This window comes from Crinia signifera, chromosome 2, assembly GCF_055691185.1.
Source record: "Crinia signifera chromosome 2, ASM5569118v1, whole genome shotgun sequence".
NCBI classification, from domain to species: Eukaryota; Metazoa; Chordata; class Amphibia; order Anura; family Myobatrachidae; genus Crinia; species Crinia signifera.
In genome coordinates, this window is record NC_139218.1 from 216,565,561 (window position 1) to 216,589,002 (window position 23,442).

The 23,442-nt window shown below is 42.3% G+C and overlaps 1 protein-coding gene across 1 annotated transcript in view; it reads right to left on the minus strand.

Annotated features, from left to right (window-relative positions):
* Positions 1-20,338: 20,338 nt before the first annotated feature.
* Positions 20,339-23,442, minus strand: part of KHDRBS1 (KH RNA binding domain containing, signal transduction associated 1) — a 16,901-nt gene continuing 13,797 nt past the window's right edge. The window contains exons 5-7 of the mRNA XM_083170776.1: positions 22,361-22,428; positions 21,973-22,037; positions 20,339-21,418 (exon numbers count right to left, since the gene is read on the minus strand). Coding sequence (XP_083026902.1) covers positions 21,318-21,418; positions 21,973-22,037; positions 22,361-22,428 — 234 coding nt within the window. The 3' untranslated portion in view covers positions 20,339-21,317. The remainder of the gene's footprint in view (positions 21,419-21,972; positions 22,038-22,360; positions 22,429-23,442) is intronic.

Here is a 23,442-nt window from a genome sequence, read left to right on the forward strand (position 1 = left end):
TGCTAAGGGAGGTGCTGCAGCCATGCTTTTTAACTGCTAAGTTTGTGGGGTTAAGTTGCTGTGTGGACAGTTGGAACATAATGCCATATGTTCAAGCTGAGTGTCTGGTTCCAGTGGGGCTCAGTTACAGAGGGCAGAGCAGTTTAATATGGGCTACAGCTCTGGGTAAATCCATGGTGGATTTGGTGCAATTTCTGACTAAACAGCGTGAGGATCTTAGTAGTTCACCAGTTCTAATTCCCTCATCACAGCCTTCTATGGGCTCCCCTTCACTCCATCAAGGGGATCCTGAATTGATACAGGTTATGCAGAACACCTGATCCTAAGTTGTCTGAACTAATTGGAGGCACTTTGAAGACACCTGATAAGCGGGTTGTCATCCCAAGAAGGCCGATAGTTTTACATGAACCTCTGGCATAGGGTAAAGACTATGAGAAAAGGTTCCTAAAGTGGATATTTCGGTAGCTCCCCTGTCTAAGGCTATGGCTTTACCGGTTCAGGATGGTGCAGCCTTTGAGGACCCAGTTGAAGAAACTGGAGGGGTGTTTTAATTTACCTTTGTAGGCGTGGGAGTTTCCCTACATCCTTAATTGCTTCATCTTAGGTCTCCAAAGCTTTGGTGGTGTGGGCTAATGCCTTGAGGCCTTTAGACTGAACCTGAATTGTTTGCCTTTGCCGAAAAATGGAGCAGCGGAATATATTTGAGAGGCAATGCAGGACAGTGCTGTGATGGCAACATGGGTTTCTGCTACTGCTGCTCGGAGAGAATTGTGGCTTAGAGCATAGGAAGCAGATATTGAATCTAAATGGTTTCAAGATGCTCTGGCTTACAAGAGTCTTTAATATAACATGCAAATGGAGGGAAGAGTCCTTTTGTTCATGTTCCAGTGTCAAACAGGGCTCTACTAATTTTCGTAGTGTCTAGTAGGGGGCGGTCAACTAGAGGAAAGTTCTGTTCTGGTCGTGGTAGATCCTCTAAAGCTAGGTTTGGGGATTTCTCCAAGACACCACCTTCCAAGTCTGAGTTAAATCATGGGCATGATGGGGTGGTGTCCCTCAGTCTGAGATCAGTGTAGTTTCGGTCCAACTGGTACCAATATACGCAGGACCCTTGGATAAGGGGAGTGGTATACAAAGGTTACAGGATAAATCTCAGAGGCACTTCCTTCCCACTACTCTCCCCCGAGACCCACAGATGAGACAAGTCCTGCTTAGAGCTGTGGATTCCCTTATTCAGCTACCATGGGGGTGGGGGGGAGAGACAGAAAAGATTCTGTTTCATCCTATTTTAGTTCCCAAGCCAGAATGGTTTTCCAGACCCATCTTGAACCTGGAGTCCCTCAACAAACATTTGTGGGTGGATCACTTCAGGATGGAGTCTCCACGGTCTGTCATTCAGAGCATGGAACCGGGAGAGTTTCTGGCATCTATCAACATTCATAACGCCTATTTACACATTGCCATTTTGGGAGGGGCATCAGTCTTTACGACAGTTTTCCATAGGAATTTCAATTTCAAGCCCTCTTATTTGGTCAGGATATTATATGAAGGGCAAGGCTGTCAGGATGGCCTTGCTACTTTTTTGAGGAAATTGTCATTAATCCCTATTTGGACGACCGCCTTATAAAGGAGAAGTCAGAATAGTTACTTGAGAAACATCTGCAGCTTACGGTTCAGGTTTTACAGAATCACGGCTGGATCCTTAACTTCATGAAGACCCTGTTACTTCAATCTTAAAAGGTTTCAGTTCGTGGGAGTCATTTTAGATTCCCATTTACATCAGGTATTTCTCCAGGAGGACAGAATGCAGAAAAGGTTTTAACAGGATTGCCGGTTCGGATTTAATCCGACAAGGTTACGGCTGTGGCACATGTGAATCACCTGGGGGGGGGGGGGGGGGGGGGGGGGGGGTAACGACTCACAGATGATCCCCATGAGCAAGAGTGCCAAAACGGATAAAGGCTAAAGGCACAAAATAATCTGGTTATTCTAATTTCTCCGGATTAGCCTCATAGGGCTTGGTTCTCAGGTTTTCGGCAACACCGACCTGGCATCTTCGTCTAAGACCAGACTTGTTACAACAGGGTCCGTTTTTGCATCAAGACTTAGCTTGATTAACTTTAATGACGTGGTTTTGATGCTTTCTTGTTAAGGAAGAAATGGTTTTCAAAAGCGGTCAAGACGATGTTGTGGGCTCAGAAGGCAGTTTCCAGCAACTATAATAGAGCTTGGCAGAAATAGATTCAGTGGCGTGTACACCAGAACATGTTTTAAACTGTCTAGGGTACTGGAGTTTCTCCAGGATGGTTTGACGGCAGGATTGAGTCTCAAACCTTTGAAGGTTCAGATTTCAGCCTGGTCAGTCTTCTTTAAAAAATGTGTGGCTTTTTTTTACCAGAGGTGCAAACCTTTTTGGTTTGTGATACAGAGGGCTCCATTTGAGTTGTTGCATTCAGTGGACTTAAAGTTTCTCACTTAGAAAATTAAATTTCTTCTGGCTATTGCTTCAGCCAGGAGGGTTTTTGAATGGTCTTGCAAGCTGGCATTCTTAAGGTCCATACACACTGGGCGACTAAGCCCAGCGATGATCACATTCATCGCTGCGGGGAAAGCCGCTCAGTGCATACACACTGAGCGGCTTTCCCCCTGCCTGGCACCGACTGAAGCGAGAGAGAGAGAGAGGGGGGGGGGGAGTACGGCGTTGCATAGCGGAGCGCTATGCAAAGCAGTCTTGAAAGACTCTTATCTGCTAGGATAACTAGCAGATGAACGGCTTTCGCGGCGATGTTGCGGGCATTCTGAGGAAACCGTTAGGCTGCGTGAACAGAGAACGCGTCAAGCAAGTGGAATCAGTTACACAGCACCACCACCAGTTAACCCTGACTAAGTGGCTCCTGTACTATTGTCTCACGGAAATCCGCTGTTCTTGGCCGCACTGAAGGAGTGACCTGCGGCGATCTTGACGGTGCTAACATCAGGCTGGGTGAGTGACGCCTCTCCCTGCAATCTGAGAGGACAGCGATAGGTGCAGGTGTGTGGATCTGCTCCCGGCGCAGGCTTATTCTAACAGAACCACGCCAGTTGCAACGGACCGAAAACATCAACTATTCCTGCTTTACAGCTTGACCTCGCCGATGACATCACACCCTTAAAAACAGCGGAAGCCGCAAATACACCTAAAGGAGATTGTCCTTTTTATTGGGATCCTTATAAAATACAGGCACATCCCTTTATAAAAGCAGTCATTGAAGAGTTTGTTCTCATTAGGCTCCATTTAAATCTTTGGAGAATTTACACATAAGAAGCTCCCCACCTAAAAGAGACTGACGTTTGATAAAGTGGGTAAGAGCCAATTAAAAGTGGATGAATTTACAAGGTTAACAGTGGTTGATGCTGGACATATAAAATGTTTTAATTAATTTGATATTCATGTGTGTGGTTATACATGTATAATAATTTTTATATGTATTAAATAATTGTTCAATCAACGCAGTGTGCTCTTAAATTATATATTTTTGTCCTTCTCATAAGAGAGTTGGCTGGCCTCGAAACAAACCATTGCTCGTTGGTCAGTGATTTTGTTTGCCTATACTAGTCGGTATACTGATTCAGTCTAGGACCAATGCCCATATCACAAGCTCTGTTGCCTCTTCCTGAGCTGTGCATCACAGGACTTCAGAAATTTAGCTGTGCAAGGCTGCTACCTGGTCCTCTGTTCACACATTTACCAAATTATACCATTAAGGAGTTTGCATCTGAGGACGCTTCATTTGGGTGAAGAGTTTTACATTCTGCGGACCTGAGCATACCCTTCCAAAGGATTGGCTCTTGAACAATATATGGTTAGCTGTGCCACTAGGATGGACTAAAGAAAAGAAAAAAGTTTTTTTTTTTTTATTATAAAGAACTTGCCTTTTGGATTCCTGTCTCTGAGTCCGTCCTGGTGGCACAGCTAACCAAGGGGTGTAGTGCATCCGGACGAGCCAGGACACCTATGCTATCACTTTAAGAGGCAAGCTTCTTCCCTGATACATCCCAGAACACATCCAAAAGAGACCAGGAAGCATTACTCAAAACAATGCCCAAACATGAGTATGCACAATAAACCTAAACAATTTCTTGAACAGAAACCAGAATACTCACCGAGTATGAACAGAGAGAACGCTGTGCTACCAGGATGGACTCACAGAAAGAGATCCAAAAGGTAAATTCTTACAAAAATCCCCTTTTTTTTTTAAATCATGTATTTTTATTGATTTTTTTTTAAGGGTACATGTATTACACATGCAAAAAAGAAAACATGAAAAGAAATTAATAAAGAAAAGAAAACTTAAACATTACATGTGTGTTGCATCATTCCAGAAGTATTGTATCATATTCACAGATGTGTTTACAGCTTAGTATTAGTCAACAAGGCTCATAGGTACAAAAAGAGGGGGGGTGAACAATCACCGGTTTGGTCCGGATGAAGCTGGTGGCGACACGCGCGTTGACCAGACACACTTAGTGTGTGAAATATCCCCATGTCCCCTTCCCCCATGAAATGTATTTTGATTGATGTATAGGGCGTTACAGTATCCACTCACAAAGGGCGCATCTGATAGGAGCTGTGGGGTCAGAACCTGACCACAGTCCCCCCAAGACTCAGATGTGATTACAGCACGCCAGTGCAAATACAGTACCTGGCCGGTGCGTCCCTCTGTTAGGCGCAGTGTCAAGTGACGGAACGCGATGCGGGTCTGCGAGTTGGAGAATCACAGCCTCACCACTGACTTTGATCTCCCCACAGACACCGACGCGCTACCAGTACAGCCGGGAACAGTGGCATACGTACAAGCCACTTTCCCTGCAGAGAGGAACTAAACAAACAGCGGAGAACACTAACAGCCGATTTGTGTTCCCAATATCAGATCTAACGGGTACACGTGTACTACCAGCCGGCCCCGTAGTCTGTTATTATTTAAGACTGTGCTACACACTGCGCAATATCTGTGCAGATACCAGGCGGCAACCCTTTTTTAATGTTTAAAAGGACCAAACAGGCATATTTACTTTGCTGTCCTAATTTATCTGCACAGTCCTTGGGAGCAATCTGTGTTATAAACTAATATTAAACAAAAGTAACTTAATTAAGTGAAAATTGTAACAGATTTCATGAGTGGGTACACACTGTAAGATATACAGCAACACGCACCTAATCTAGCAATTATACTGGGAACAGGACATTGGGGTTCATTTTGAGAGGATCTATATTCCCTCTTTTAAAAACACTTTGGGCCAAATGTAATAGGGTGAGAGTTTCAGAAAGTGAGAGATTTTGTGAGTTTTCCCATGTTTTTTAAAGCAGCAATCAAGTACATGGCAAAATCAACCTGAGTTTGCAGTGTAATTGATTGCTGCTTTAAAAGAAAGGGGAAAACTCTCCCAAAATCTCTCACTTTCTGAAACTCTCACCCTATTACATTTGGCCCTTTGTTTCTTCCTCTTTGCCTCCTTGGCAATTGTTTTTATGTCGCAAATCTTAAAATAAACAATTAAAAAGGTTAAATGTTATAAATTTTTCTTGTCCTAACAGTGTGTCACGTACATAACAGTCTTTCTTCTCTTCCTTTGTTAAGGCTCATAGGTAGTTCACAAGGAGATAACAAGGTTAAGAGGTGCGTTCTTGGGGGACAAGCGGACAGGTCCTGAGCACAGACATTAAGCCATCACTTCTAGACATACGAGCAGTTCTAATGAATTACGTACAGGGGTCCTGTAAGTACAACGCAGAGGCCTGCCATAGGCTCCAAACTTCACTGAATTTCCCCAGACAATTCAGTTTAGTATACATAAAGCGCTCATGTGATACAGTAGTGTTAACTAGCGCCACCCACATATTGGAAGATGGAGGGGCAGGGCTCATCCAAGCTCTAGCAATGCACACACGGGTAAGGGTAAAAAGATTATTAACATAAATTCTGTGATACTTAGGGAGCAGCTCCTCCAGCTCCAAACCAAAGATACAGATGCGAGGGCCAGCAAGTGGGACCTGCACACCCGTATCTCGGACACTAGCCAAAACAGTTTCCCAGAAAAAGTACACCCGCGGGCACTGCCACAGCAGATGCCAGAAGTCAGCATCCGGGCCCTGACATTTAGGACAGGCGTCAGTCCCGGTGCCACCCATCTGCACCAGCCTATGGGGGGGGGGGCCAAAAAACTCGGTGCAGGATGTACAACTGAATCTGTTGGAACCTGGCAAACGCCGTGGCACCCCTAGGGGAGCTCAGCATGTGAGACCAGTCTTAGTCTTCAATGGGCCCCATATCCACCACCCATCTAGCTTGCAGAGCATTCAGCTGGTCCACACCAGAAAAGGTGAGGAGAGTACAGAGCAGAAACCCTCCTCCCATCTGGGAGCTTACGGATCATCGCGCGGACTGGACATTCAGCAAGTTCATGCACAAACAAAAATCCTTTTAAATTACTATCTTGTGTAATGGAATGTGGTCTATGATCAAAGATTAGGCATACACAGAGCGATCTTGTGCTTTTTCAAAGCATTCTGACTAGATTTCTTTAGGGGCATACACAGAGATGTGTGCTAAGCAATTTTACTAAGCTATTTAGGGTAGGCGATTTCCTGGTGACCAGAGCGCCCATACACATGCAGAGATTTGTGCTAAGAGATTTTGCTTAAGCAACGGCCGGGTAGTGGTTGAGAATGAGATAGTACGGATTATTACCTGTTAATATGCTTTCCTCTACTCCACTATGGCAGCCACTAATGGGTTAAGTCCCAGAGGGTAGTCTATTGGAAAGGAGACAAAAAGAGAGAACACTGGCCCCTATATAAGCCCCTCCCATACAGGCCTCAGTGTCTTGTTATACAGCACAATAATACTTAAACATACGGGATGGGAACTATGCTGCCATGGTGGAGTAGAGGAAAGCATATTAACAGGTAATAATCCGTACTTTCCTCTACCTCCCCATGGCAGCCACTAATGGGTAATACCCAAGCAGTTCAAATCACTGGGTGGGCTCAAACAATACTGGTTACCTCACCTTAATCCAGAAGATAGATAGATAGATAGATATAAAAATAAATAATTTTTTTTTTTGACACAACAGCACTTAGCACTTTCCTGCCGAACTTTGCATCCGAAGAAGCCGCCACATCAACCCTATAATGTTTCGTGAACGTATGGACTGAAGCCCAGCATGCTGCTTTGCATAGTTCCTCCAAGGATGCAGATTCCCTCTCTGCCCATGACGCTGACATGGCCCTTGTAGAATGAGCTTTAAGACCTACTGGAGGCTGCTGACGTCTAATTCTGTAGGCTTCAACAATTGCTGATTTGATCCACCTAGAAAGGGTTGCTTTACTGGCCCCCATTCCTTTATTTTTCCCTTCTGTAAGAATAAACAATCTTTCTGTCTTCCTACAGTCCTTAGTTCTTTCTAGGTACAACTTAAAAGCTCTCACAACATCCAACTTGTGTAGCCTCTCTTCCTTGGAGTTGGTAGGGTTCGAACAGAATGACGGGAGCACAATCTCCTGATTGATGTGGAATGCTGAGACCATTTTTGGTAGGAACTGGGGATTAGTCCTTAGCACTTTCAACGGTTGTTTTATCCACAGAGCCTGCATCTCTGACACTCTCCTAGCTGAGGTGATGGCTACCAGGAATGCCACCTTCACTGTTAGCCACTTTAACGATACCTCATGAAGAGGTTCGAACGGTGAATCTACCAATGCATTAAGCACCAGGTTTAAGTCCCAAGGTGGTAATGGGTTATGGAACGCAGGTCTAATACGCTTTGCTGCCTGCACAAATCTCCTTATAAATCTATCATCAGCCAGTTTCCAGTCCAGCATTGCTGACAATGCCGAGATCTGTACTTTAATAGAACTAGTCGATAGGTTCCTGTGCAAACCCGCCTGCAGAAACTCCATTACTGTCGGCAGGTCCTTTGATGGCTTCTTATTTGACTTGCAGAAGGCGACATATTTCCTCCATACTCTGATAAGCCTTGGATGTAGAACTTTTCCTTGCCTTGAGAAGAGTCCCAACCACTTTTCCTGAGAAGCCTCTCCTCACTAGCAGTTGGGTTTCAGTAACCATGCCGCTAACGTCCAACTGCGTGGTTGACTCTGCCATACTCCGTTCTGGCCTATGAGGTCCTTCCGATTCGGCAACATCCAGGGACCTTCCACTCCAATAACTTGGGGAACCAGGCCAGTCTTAGCCAGAATGGCAGCACTGCTATAACTGTCGCTTTCTCCTTTTGAATTTTGTTCAGTAATTTTGCTATTATAGGGAACGGGGGAAACGCATATACCAGAGTCTCTTCCCATTTGATCGTCAGCGCATCCGCCTGCTCCGCCTGTGGTTCCCAATGTCTCGAGAAAAATCTTCTCGCTTTCGAGTTTTCTCGTGGCCATCAAGTCTATTTTGGGTAATCCCCACATATGCACCAGCTCCTGAAATACTTCCGGTGCCAATTCCCATTCTCCTGGTTTTAACTCGTGTCTGCTGAGGCTGTCGGCTTGCCAGTTGTCCTTGCCTGCCACAAATACTGCTACCAGACTGTTTACTCGACCTTCCGCCCTGGCAACGATTTTTGTTACTTCCAACATCAGATCTCTGCTCCTCGTGCCTCCCTGTTTGTTGATATAGGAGACCACAGATTGGTTGTCTGACCTTATGACTACGTCTTCTCCAACTAACCAATCTTGCAGATGTTGGCACGCCATAAAAACTGCTCTTAGCTCTTTTATGTTTGAATGCTTTCTGCTTAGTTCTTTCGACCAGACACCTTGAACCAGGTGATCACCACATACTGCCCCCCAACCTGATTGGCTGGCATCTGTGGTCACTACTAACTGCTGCTTCACTGCAAACATCTTTCCTTGATTCAATCTTTGAGCGAGAGACCACCATTCCAGGTCTTGTTTTGCTCCTCTTGACAGTATAATGGATTGTTCCTTGTTCTTTCCATCTCCGTCCCACTGTGTGAGGAAGCAACTCTGCAGGGCCCGCATGTGAAATCTCCCCCACTGGACCGTATCCAGTGCTGCTGAAATAATTCCTAGGACCTTCATAAACTCCGCCGATGATGCCCTCTTTTTGCTTCGAAGTTTGCCCACTTCTTTGATCAACTTCCTTCTCCTGTCGTCTGTCAATTTTATCGTCATTGACACCATGTCTATAGACACTCCCAAGTATTTCACCTTTCTTGATGGATTCACCTGACTTTTCTTTAGGTTTATTAACCACCCGTGAGCTCTTAGGTATTGCATTACTCTTCTCGTGTAATCCTCCGACTGTTCCCTTGTATGAGCCATAACTAAGATGTCGTCTAAATATGGCCTTACAGGTATGCCCTGCTGTCTTAGGTTGGCGATTAATACCACCAACACCTTTGTGAACGTCCTGGGCGAGGTGGCCAGCCCGAATGGCAGAGTGACAAACTGATACTCTTCTCCTCTTATGCAAAATCTTAGAAACCTGTAATGACCCTGGAATATGGGAACGTGCAAATAAGAGTCTTAAAGATCTATGGTAGTCAGAAAAGCTCCCCTCTTTACATCTGGCAGAATCGTCCTTAGAGATTCCATTTTGAACCTCTTTACTCTCACGTATGAGTTTAGCTTTCTCAAGTCTAGGATTGTTCTGAAAGCTCCGGTTGGCTTCCTGACCACGAAAAATCTTGACTGCCAACCTTGCCGTTCTTGACCTTTCAGTACCCTTTCTACCACCTTCTGCTGAATCATATTATCTAAACTTGTGAATAAAGCGGCCCTTTATTCTGGGTCTCTTGGGATAGGAGATTCTGTCTTCCAAGACCCTGGGTATTTTACAAACTCGTAATTTACAATGTCCAGCACCCATCTGTCTGACAGATTGGGACCAAACCTGCCCGTATTTGAGCAGTCTGCCCTCAACTGTCATCCTGGCGTCATTGGCTGAATTGTCTAGACGGATATCTCCCATCTCTTCCTCTTTGGCCACGAAAAAAACTTCTGTTTGCCGCCCAGGATCTCCTATAACTCCTTCCCGGCCTGTAGGTTATTGCCTCTTTTACTTCTGTTTGTTGAGATCTAAAAGGTTCACCCGAGAAACCCCTTTTTCCTCTATCTTGTGGCAACCAGACCGATTTTCCACCTGACAGTTTTGTAATGATGTCGTCCAGTTTCGCTCCGAACAAATACTGGCCCTGAAAAGGCAAGGCTATCAACTTTTGTTTAGATTGAGTGTCCGCCGCCCAAGGTTTAAGTCACAGGGCTCGCCTTGCTACATTTGCCGTAGCACTGGTCCTGGCTGCTAATTTCACTACATCCAAGGAAGCGTCACAGAGAAATTCGACGCCAACCTGGATGTTTGGATGTTTTGCATTATTATCAACTCTGATCTTATTCCATCCAATGTATCCGACTCCAGATCCTGGCACCAGGAGCGCAGCACGCTTGAGGTGATTGCCATTGCGGACGATGCTTTCATCATTGCTCCTGCCGTCACATGCTGTTTTCTGAGGTTAACCTCAATTTTTCTCTCCATTGCATCCCTAAAAATGTTTGCATCTTCCAGAGGCAATGTTGTCTTTCTGGAGATTCTTGCAACAGCCGAATCTACTTTGGGAGATTCATCCCAATACTTCACCTGATCTGGATCAAACGGATACAGTTTTGCAATTTTTAAAGGTACTGACACCTTCTTGTCAGGATGTTGCCACTCTTCTTCAACCAGCTCCTTGAGGGTTTTAGAGAGGGAAAAAGTTTTGATTTTTTTCTTTTTATCTCTAAAAAGTAAATCTTGTAGCTTTTCTTCTCCTTTCGTCTCCTTAATATTGAGTGACTTGTGTACCAGCGCTAGAAGATTCTCAATTAAAGCCGGATTGAAGTCTAATTCTGTTTTATCCTGCTCAATTTCCCCCTCCTCCAAATCATCATCCTTCGTGGAAGGTCCCTCTGCCGAATCATCAGAGCCATCAGAAATCACTGCTCTGCCCCTTTTAGCTGATTTTTTCCCCTTGACATGTTTGGCAACAAATGTATCTGCTAGCGCAGTTTTTAACAAGCTTACTAGCTCTGGTAACGGCAGAAAAGATCCCCTTTGGGCCATCTTACACGCCTCACAAGTTGAACCTATGCATTCCTCCGGTAAAACGGTCACACAAAGAAAATTTAGCTGGATGGTGTTTCTTATGTTTCAGTCCATCAGAATCCTTTTTGCTGGTGTCTGATCTAAAATTTATACACACCATAATTACCATCAGCTTAAATAATAGTACACAGATCACATCCTTTTGTCCCTGGCTTACCCTGAGACTCTGCCTTTTTTCTTCCTGCATTATGTCGTCTTGTTGCTTAGTAGCTTTGAGCTAGAAGCAAAACACACCATCAGTACACGAGCATAATTGTACTCCTCCGGCTAACAGCCCTCTCCGGAGTCTTACCAGTCTGCTGGGTTTCATTTGGTTTTCTTTACAGCGGGGAAACCGCACACCTCCTGTTAGACTTCACGATCTTCCTGGTCCGCCATCCTAATTGAAGTCCCTGTTTTTTTATTACAATCCCAGCGTCCTATTGACGCTCACGTGCGCTGGCGTCTCCGTCCACGTCTGATGACGTCAGACGCGCCGCACACTCTGTCCGGCCAGACTGCCCACTGACGTCAGACGCCGGCCAGACATAGACGCTGGCTTCTGCGCCCGTCTCCACGCTCTGAGCTAAGCGTCCCAGCTCCTACCTCCATTCGGTAAGGTTGCAGCCGACGCCTGTACTCGCTCCGAGAGGGCGCCCCGCCTGTATACCCAGCAGACTCAGGTACCCTTACTGCACTTGACAGCGGGTTACCTCTATACATGTAGCCTGTCCCCAACAGCACTAGGCCGTGGAGAGAGCTCGGCAGCTCAGGGTAAGCCTTGTCCACTACCCTGGAAAGGAAAAAAGACACTGAGGCCTGTATGGGAGGGGCTTATATAAGGGCCAGTGTTCTCTTTTTTTGTCTCCTTTCCAATAGACTACCCTCTGGGACTTAACCCATTAGCGGCTGCCATGGGGAGGTAGAGGAAATCACGATCAGAATTTCTCATTCTGTACACACAGAAATTTGCAGTCACTTGCTAAGCAATTTGACTATTTTGACTACATGCACTGACTTACTTAGCAGGAGAGTCTCAGTGCATACACATAGAAAGATCTGTGCTTACTTTCTAAGCAATATAGTCAGATTGTTTAGAAAATACCAAAAATTTGCTCCGTCTGCATAGGTGCTTAGAAAGTAACTAAGTTAGTGCATGCAGTCAAAATCTAGTCAAATTACTTGACTGCAAGTCTCTGTACGTACAGAATGAGATACTGATCACAATCTCATGCTGAATCACTACCCTGCCTTTTTTTGCTTAAGCAAAATTGATTAGCACAAATCTCTTCATGTGTATGTGCTCTCCATGAGAGATCTGGACACCAGGAAATAAACTACCCTAAATAGCTTAGCACACATCTCTACGTGTGTATGCCCCTGTATGATCAGCGACCATATTGTCAGCAATATGTGCTGAAATCGCCCCCATGTGTACACAGCTTAACTCCATATTTGGCAGGGAACAATCGAAAACAAGCCCCTCATTTTCCACAAGGATTTTTTTCCCATGGATTTCAATAGGATGGATATCAAAATGATAAATACTTGGACACTTAGATTAGCACCAGTAAACAAGGCGTCTGGTCTCCATTTCAGGCTCATGCAGAGACAGCAGTTCCAGCACATTCACATAATATTCTGGACAAAGAGCCGTGCCACAAACTGCTGAAATAGTATTCCCACCCACCATGTACAGCACCTAAAGCTGCATCATTAAGGTAGTCCGTAAGACAGGCAAGCAAGCTGTGTTGTACTAGAGGTATTGCAACAAGGTGGAAACTAGATAAGCGTAGCATCCACAAGGTCAGTCCTTAGTCCAGGAAAGTAGAAAACTAAATTTAGCACTCTCAAATTTAGTTAACGACTGCAATAATTAAAAGGTGTGGCACCCTGAGAGAAAACATGGTCCACTGCGAGCCTGACCAGTCATTCTCCAGCTGTTGTGAATCCACACATCCCAGTATGCCCCAACAGTTTTAACACTCACCAATAGGAAAACGGTCAGGTACTGCTGTTTTTTTTTATTTTATTTTTTAAACAGCTGGAGAGAGAGTCACAAGTCGGTCAGCTGCTTCTCAGGACTGTGTGGGAAAATGCAGCATAAGTCCCCAGAACACAGTGCAAAGCAAATACAAAGTTAAATAAGCCATTACTGCTGAACCAGTTTCTTACCATAGTGTGCAGCCACCTCCTTAGGGCTAAGCATTACTTACAGTAGGGGTGGCCAAACCGGTCCTCGAGATCTACCAACGGTCCATGTTTTCCAGGATACCTAGCTGGTGCACAGCTGTAGTCATTACTAACTGTCACATTTTAAAACCTGCTGCATTCATTCCTACTATAGATTCACAGGTTGCCTGGAAAACATGCACCGTTGGTAGATCTTGAGGACAGGTTTGGCCACCTCTGACTTACATGGTAGGAGCTATACTGCTTCCAATAGCTACCATTACCAAGCATGTATAAGCATTACCAAATATGGTTTATTGAAGTTCCCACTTTATATTTGTCTAGCAGACTTAAGGGCCCCATACATCAGCAATTAATTGTGACAATTTTCAGAAATGAAGAGGATTGCCACAATTAATTTTAGATTTGTTGGCAATCCCAATCAAAAATCGATTGCTTAATAAGGTTTTTAAACATGTTTAATAATCTGGTATTATCTGCAGATTTTTATATGTGTGGGCATTCCCAATTAGTCTTCTTCATCTATTTACATTATGAACAGCAATCGATTGGGCAATTTCCAGATATGAAGATGCAATCTTTAGATGGAAAAATCTGCCGATCACTGAAATAAATCTGTAATGTGTGGGCAAAGTCAGGTAGATTGTAAAATCCATTTATCTGGCCAAAAAATCCCTGTATCTGGAAATACATAAATTGTGATTGCTGATGTATGGGGCCCATAATTTCACAAACTCAGCACTAGCATGGGAAACCAACATTCCCCAGTATTAGGAGCCACTGTACTGTAGTATATTTCTCTGGGACTTTTAGGTAATGTAATATGATAATTTTTTGAATTCACTTACCTGGGTGTTAAACACCCCCCCCCCAAAAAAAAAACACTGAAGTCTCTTTTCTTTAAAAAAAAAATGTACAGATTTATTTACATTACAGTCTAGAAGCCTTTGAATGCATTGTGACAAGTCTGTTGTAACATTTCCTCAGTTCCATCTCAAAAAGGAAAATAAAACCTCATAAAAAAGGCCCATTACATGAAAAGAGCACCTTCCTGTCAACCTACTCAATTTATTCAAATCCCCATGGTCTACAAGAGTGAAACATACGACAATCCAAGGAGGGCACCAGGGCAGTTGTTCCTTAAGGGACTGAGCGCCGGGCTAAACTATAACCATACTAATAAAATTATATATACATATACACATCTATACATATAGACAGACACACACACTGGATAATTACATCACTTAAGACAAGCAGCCAATGTAATTAGTGATATGTTTACACATTACAGCTTACAATTAGAATTTAGCTGGGCCACCATATCATACAGCACACCAGGAACCTTTGCATCCTGGTGGAATTAATGTAATAAAGAATATCTACCCATGTGTATTAATGCCTATTTCCCTATAGATTATAAGCTTGCGAGCAGGGCACTCATACCTTTGTCTGTAAATACCCAGTTTGTTGTATCACTGTCTCCTATTGTAAATCGCAACGGAATAGGCTGCGCTTAAGCGGTGATTTTCCTCCTTGTTACAGCAATTTGCTATATGAAGTAATTATGCAGCATTGCTCAATTTTCTCTTTTGATTTGAGGACGGAATTTTACACATAAGAAATTAGACTGGTTTATCAAGTAAGCATGCACATCTGCCATGGAAAAGTAAATGTATAGAATAAAGATGTGTCTGTATAAATTTTACTTTACAATGATTTGTTGTAGTATACTGGCTTTTAATGTATTTGTCTGAATCTTCAAACTGGAGTTTTTGGAGAATTAAAACCTATATAAAAATGTTTGGTAACTTTAGCTCAAGAACCACAAAAGACGCATATTGTTGTATTCAAAATATTCCCCTTAGAGTAAGCCAAGCAAGAGAAAGAATGTAAGGGTGTACACGTTTCGATTTTGACAGTTTTTCGATTCGATTTTACATATATAAAAAAAAATATTCGAAAGGTTTCCAAAAAGACATTTTTGATCCAAATTCTATTTGATGCGCTATTTTTCTCTATCAAAAACAAGACAACTGTGCAGGCAAGGAATTCTTGAATTTGATACAGTAAATTTAATTTGTACACTGTACCTTGAATATAAACAGAATTAGATATCGAATGCAAAAGTGCAGATCGAATGTGAACGCAAAGGCCAAATCGAAAGGGTGGAATAGGGGAAAATCAAAAGGAAATCAATACGTGTGTATACACACAAAGTTATGATCTGCATGGACTAAATTATATATCCTATATAACAAAAAAAAAAAAAAAAACCTTCAACTATATGATGGACGGAATTTAGATGGTGCCCAATGGAGCAAATCAAGTATTGCTCCATTTTGGGTGTGCACAGCCATCGGTGCTGACTTCACTAACCTGTCATTTTGACGGGCTGGTATCTAGTTTCGGAACTATATGAAATATATGCAACAAAAAAAGCGCAGAATTAGGCAAATCTGTGACTTGTCCCCCTTCCTATGAAGGATAGGTGATTAACCTCTAATCTGTTATTACAATGCCATCCTAGTAGGAACTTCTATTGAAGCCTAAGAGGTATATATATATATATAATGATGGTGTATGTTCCTTACAACCAAATCCACATGTACAACTGCTCCAATAGGCAATAGCTCAGTAGCCTATGTATGGTCACCTTTTGCTAATCAGTGTTTCTCACTCACTTGTGCACTTTTTTCTGCATTATTATATTTAACTTTGATCTATATGAAATTATTAACACCACAGTTAAACACTCTATAGACAGATTTGTGATCCTTCACTAGATCAGCACTTTTTCTGCAGGATTTCTTGTGTACGCCAATAGATCATAGTTAGCAATGGTTATAAACACCACCCCACTTGTGACTAAATGGATGTAAATGAGCTTCAACAAGTTTAGTGATCTGTAGTCAGAACTATCGGGGGCTATGACAAGTTGTGTGCAACGAGATCTGCATCTAATTTATAGACAGGTTGCTGCAAAGTCAGCCATTATAACGTAACAAGCGGCTATGGGGAAGAGCAGTATGAATGAATAGCCATGTAGAATTCTGCAGATATGCATTCAGTTGTATGTGTGTAATGTGGCAGAGTGAATGCAACTGATCGATTTTGCCATATGCAGCCAAAACCGATAGACATTATGTCGAGGCATGGCCAATATTCATAATGGGGTACTTGTGTATTTTGGCAGCGCCCATCGCATCGCATACCATAACGCATACGATGCGATATCGTACGATAGCATACAATTTTGAAATTGTATGCCATTGTACATGGCATACAATGCCATGCGATGCAACATTGTATAAGCACCCTAATGGGTGCTTATACAATGTTAAGCACCCAAATGGGTGCTTACAATGTTAAATGCACCCCCGCGCCACCCCCCCACTATAAACGTGAACCCGAAGCGTGGCGAGCCCGCGAGGGGCGGCGGTACGCGTCCTACGACCTTTTCATACCCCCACTATCCACGTTGGCGTGGAGTTGAGAATAGAATAGTGTGGCGAGCGCAGCGAGCCCCGCGAGGGGACGCGGATACCTGTGAAGCCCGCGTTTACCTGTGAAGGTATCCGCGGGGCTCGCTGCGCTTGCCACACTATTCTATTCTCAACTCCATGCCGACGTGGATAGTGGGGGTATGAAAAGGTTGAGGACGCGTACCGCCGCCCCTCCCGTGCTCGCCACGCTTCGGGTTCACGTTTATAGTGAGGGGGTGGGTTCATTTAACATTGTAAGCACCCATTTGGGTGCTTATACGATTTTTGGTCGTATAGGGGGTCAAAATCGCGTCGCATGCCATCGGGTGCATGGCATGCGATGCGATCTGTTCGTCGTACGACGGACATCGGGGGCACCGCCAAAATACACAAGTACCCATAATGGTAAACGTTTCAGCATAAAAGCTATAATGTTGTACATTATATGGACTGGTCTCCATTAAATGTAATGTTACTTCATTCAGCAGCTCATGTTGTAACCAGTTACACTAGAGAGATTCTTATACAAACCTGCAAAAGTACCAGCTAACAGAGTTGGCCACAACTCAACCCTTCACGGTTAACATAATTCAATAAGGCAATAAACTAATTTCAGAGTTATGTATGTTCTAGATTTATACAGGTATTAGATTTCACATTAAACCCTCAGTTGAGACCAATATTGGATGCCTTTGATTTTCAGGTGTATTTTGCCATATGCAGCCAAAACCGATAGACGAAGACGATAGTACAGCAAGCCTTAATTGACAATAACCACTACCTAGCAGAACTGCCTGGGAGTAAACTGTTTAACCAGAAAACAATGCAATATGTCCTGAACTTCCTATGATTTTCAATTACATAACTTCACTACAATCTTCATTTATGAGCCAGCATGGCATGTTCATCGCCAACAACATATCATTCCATGTTCCTCAAGAATCCTGTAAAGAGAGTGGTAATTAGATTGTTTTAATATCTCTATCCTTGCGGTACAGATGTATCACATCAAAACTAAAAATCAAGCCAAAGGGGCAAGTCTGAAAGTGTGACTGTTTCCCAGATCCAGTACTCAGGGATCCATAGCAGTGCTTGTTTTACAGATTTCTAGTTATCGCAGGCACATTAATTATGCATATATTATTATATTATATATATTATTATGCATTAATTATGCATTGGATACACCAATTAACATTGTGAAAATATGTACAGTTAGAGTACACAGATGACCGAGTTGGGAAACTGGTGCAGCTAGAAAAAAAAAAAGAAAAACCCCAACCACACCAAAAATGCTAAGAAATCATGCCACCTTTCTGACCTCTACCACCAAGCACACAACACATTTGTTGGTAAGCTGCTTAATCAGAGGTAAGGGAGGGGTACTTCTGACTAGGAAAAACCCAAGTAATAAGCTGTAAAGCAGCCCATACACGCTGTGATGCCGGGCTGTGCGGTCCTTGCTTTGAGGTGCGCGCTCCCGCGGCACCTCATCACACAGTACCAAAAGTATGTGCTTGCACATACTTTTGTACTTAGTTCTCATCACATTGCATCGCATGCACCAATGCAATGTGATCCGTGCTATTTAAGCCCACAACGCACACCCGTATCAGGGCGTGTATGGGCAGCATAAGCGAGAAGTATTCTTACTTTCAGTATTTTATACCAAGATGGGAGTTCTATCGAGGATGGTATGCTGGCCATAGCAACCAGATTATACTTATTTAGCATCTTCTAGAAGATGGATAGAAGGTGAGTAGTTGCCATGGGCAACATACCACCTTCAATAGAACTCCCATCTCAGTAAACTTCAAGTCCATAGACATCTTTGTTTTCTCTACAATGCAACATTGTCTGGTGCATATAAGAAACTGTAAAAGGTCTCCAGCACCCACCTTTTGAGTCAAACTTTCCAGACATTGACAACCAACACCTGTGAAGAAAAATATAGGTCAGCTCTGTAGAAAACCTTTAGGCCGTGGATAAAAAAAAAAAAAAAAGTGAGGAGATTAAAATGGGTATTTGAGTTTAAATAATTGAGCAGATTTTTTTTTTTTTGGTATTATAAAAGGTAGCAGATTTTAAGTCTATTGGCATTAAAGGCAACTTGGAAACCTTTTTACGTCAACTAGCATTAAAGTATGAATGGTTACAGTTAGCTATTTTTACATAATGGCTTTTAAAGCTTTTTGATATTGTTTGCGGATAAATGTTCAATCTGCTATCAGTTTATATGGAGATTAATCTTTATAGTCACAGCCTGTAACCGTTTATCCAGACAGCAGCAATTGTGGCCAATCAGAAGGACCAATAACACAATATGCTGCTGCCTGGTTAGAATGCATTTGACATTACATTAACGTGCGGAGAGCAGTATTAGGGAATTCTGTTACCTGATTTGCGATGCATGATTTACACATCCTGAGTGTCTCGCAGGATTTCTCTTTTCTTTATTAAGGTTAAGGAACCTTGGCATTTGTACGATGTCCACAGCCCAGGGGAACTCTCCAGTCTTTATTCCGTTAAGACTACAAATAACAAGTTTATTTTGTCTTGTCTTTTTATTTTTGGAAGTGAACCAGGCTTACGCCAGGCAGCCAAACATCATCCTTGCCATAGGAATGAACACTCCCAGGAAGGATAGAACGGTCATCTTATGTAGTGGGAACAAAACACAAACATTCTGTACGGTAGACTTTTTAAGGCTATGGTTCTAAGCTTCCATTGTAGCTGTCCACCAGTATTTTTTAGTATACCAGAGGTTAGAACGATCATATTGGATTTGATAAAGCTGTCTTGTGTTTACCCAAGGTAGTATTCCGGAAACAAAACATCGGTGATGACTGATCACAAATGTCACAGTAATGGACTAACCTTTAGAGACCATATATAAAATGCGGGAAGATCTGTCGTTTTACATTTATTGACAAACTATCTCAAACAATTTTATACTCCAAGCAGGCTCCATCAGCACACAGTATGTGATTTCTTACCTATAGGCACAAGGGTGGTAAATAAAGCTTAACGTCAACACTGTGGATCGTGTTTTTTTCTCTTTCTAAACTCTTCCTGTATATAGATCAATGGTTACAAATTATCCGTAGCCAACAAGAACCTTTTTGATCAGATTATCCATCTTTGGTAGGTAAGCACACAGTCCTGTTCCCTGGTGGTGTGAGCTAGGTGTAGACAGCATAGCTCTGCATTTAAGCAAAGTTTCTGGAGTTGTCTGACACTTAAGTATCATGCCATCAGGGAGACAAAATACTTATAGCACTCATTAAAAATAAGTATAGAATTATAGGAGTTGAGCCTTTGAGATCATGCTGTGGCTACGGAAAAAATATTTCTTTATGCGGTGAGGAAAGATCCCAAATAAAAAAAATGGACAGCAGTGACAAGGCTAAGTTTTCTAAAACCAAACAAAAGCCCAAGTTCACTGTCTAGTGGACATCTTGATCAGTTGCTCTTGCCTGAAATTTTGGGAAGATCAAATTTGTAGTTTTTTTTTTTATTTTTTAACACTTAAAATTAAGGGGACATACTGCTGAAACCTCAGCTTATGCATTAACATTTGCTGTAAAAACGAGCGCAAGAAATCCCATACTTCCCCTTCAACAATTGAGTTCAGCATTGAATTGTTTAAAATGTACAGCTCCACTAGGATTTGCGCGTTTAGCAAATACTAGGTATTTTAGGCTTTTATTTTATAAAACAAAAGACCTTAAACAAAGACCTTCTGCATCAGACCCCATCTATTACATAGGGAAGCCTCAACAAGTCTTCTCATAAAATCCAGGCTTAATTATACTCCTGCTGTTTGGTAGTAGAATGGAACAGAATTCTCTATATTGATGAGTAATAATGAAGTTCTGAAATATTTCACATAACTTTGCCCATCTCTAAACAAGTTTGGGACAATACACTACGGTTACTTTTTGGGGGGGATTTTAACACCCTATTTGAGAACAAGAGAATTAAGACAACATTAACAAAAGTTTTGTCCATAAGGTTTAATAACATAAAGCGATTTTTAATTACAAAGTAAAATGCTTGGGTTTTTAAACAGCATACAACATTACAGCTAATTACTCTATTTAACTAGCTCAAATAAAAAAAAATGGAATATTGAAATGCAGCTTAGTTCAGGATTGTGAATCTACAGCTAACATTAAAAATGTTTTGTTAAACTCATTTTGAAACAAAAATCACTCAATACTATTTTAACTTTGTTTTACATGAAAAAATCGTTTTAAGTTTTGTTGTTTTTTTTCCAATAACAGTAAAAATAATAAAAATAAAATGGGTCTAAATATCAGAACATTTTTTTGTTTTCTCCCATTTTAAAAACGGTCTTAAGAGGAGATGACGTTATATTTAGAGAGGATGGGGTGGGGGAAAAGGAGTCACAGAGCACAGAAAATTTACTTGTGTTGTGGTTTAAGGAACGGGATGTCCTGGGACACAAGATATCAGTAATAATGGTTGGGATGGGTAGCAGTCCTTAGAAGCGCCTGTATGGGTGTTCTCTGTAGGTGTTTCCTTTTGCAGCATGAGAAGATGGAACTTTCAATGACGGACGGGATCCATTCCAGTTGTCTTGCCCTATTAGTGCACATGGCATACATTTAAAAATTTCCACATATGAACTTAATAGGATGTACAAACTGTAAATTACAAAATGGCAGCTAGAAATAAATGCACTTAAAAGCAAAAACCTTACAATTAAACTCTGGTTAGACAGGTTAATGCAGACTATGGGTGGTATTCAATCCCAGATTCCGACTGCAACATCCAGACAGTCTGAATCCCGCACAGCGCGAAAGCCGTAATTCAATGTTCTGGCTGTCTAGTGTTGGAAAGCGCGCATGTTGGCAAAAATTAATTGTCAAAAAAACGGCCGTAAATATAACAAGATGCGGCAGTTTCCAACAATACCAAGCCAACCTGTATTAAAGTCTGATCTGTTTTTATCAGAAGTCAATGCAACCGGAAACGCCAGCATTGAATAGTTGGCGGCCATTATTTCCCCGGGCCGAAATAGTGGCAGAGATTGAATACCGTTCCCAAATTGATGGAACTAGTCAGAGTCTCAAATAATATCAGCTAAGGAAAACAAAATAGTAGATGTAACTTTAGAATCATATAAATAGACTTACCATATCCTTCATAGGGCTCTGGACCATCCCCATGGCCATGTCCATAGTCATAATACTCTGTGTCACTGAAAAGGAAACAAGATTCACGCAGATGTTAGTGTACATAGATGTGCACTTAACACAAATGCTTTCTAATATGATGTTAGAAGCTTCTCCTTACTAGTGGGTAGGTAAATGTATGCTGTCAACGCATCATTAAGGGCAACTTTTGACAAGTTTCCTCATCCAGACTAATGCTACAAGTGGGACGCAATACCTCTCTGCACAACCAAACTACTTAAAAATCAAAACGGCAGGCCATAACCATAGACCACCAAAGCAGTTTACAAAATATAATTAGAAATAGATATTTTCACTACCCAAGTACCATTGTTTTACAGAAACTTACCCCTGGCTCTGATTGTAATAACCCTCATAACCTTCATAACTCTGTTCTGGATATGAATCTTCATAGCCCTGTAAAAGAAAGATTTAAAGTCCTCAGATCTAAAGCAAACAATATGCTATACCACTCGACATACATTTGGCATTTGATATATAAAAAAAAAAAAAAAAAAAGTCACATTGACCAAGTCACAACCCTATAACTTAGTTGTAACACTGCTACCTTTTGCAGACAAAAGGGGGTATTCATTCCTGGGTCCCGACTGTACGTCCCGACAGTCAGGAACCAAGCCCATTTTAGGTTCGCTCATCTATTTAATCGGCAGACTGTATTCAATGTCCTGCCTGCAGATCAGCATAAGAAGGGGTGTCTGAGAAAACTACACGGATTGTCGATATCCGACCGTGATCAATCCTCGGCAGAAGTTCTCCATTCTGATGAGATGCCACTTTAGTGGAGTCAAGAAAGACCACATTGAATAGGCGCCCAACTGCCGTGCCGATGTCTAATCACATTAAATGGAGATCTTATTGGAAGCCAGCACATCCCTATTAGCAATGCCAAACCGACATGTGTAATGCTAACTGGGCTGCAAGATGCAGCTGCCAGAATCATATGAGTGGACCTAGTTTAAGGATCTTTGGATGTATGAGATTTGCAAACACACACAAAAAAAAAAAAGCTAAATCATGTATTTCTAGACTTTACATAGATTAAAGTCTGGTGTGATCAGCATACGGTTTGAAAGACAACCTTTTTTTTTTTTTTTTAGATGAGTAGGTGCAAAGGAAGTCACATGTTTGGTACATGCAATGGAGTTATCAAACCCACTAGGTTACTGGTAGGACAACTCCAGTTCAGTGTAGCAGAGCAAGGAAGCTGGCACAAAACGTTGATCGAGCCATGCAATGGTACACAGAACACTATTCGGGGGTCCACATGCTCAGTTGTCAACATTGACAAAAAAGGATGTGAAGAATTCAGCCTTTACAAGTGGCAATCTTTTTCATGTTAATTTTATGCCCCATTTAAAAAAAGTGCTTAGGACCAGTCATGTAAATAGCTAGCCAGGTTTACAGATTCTA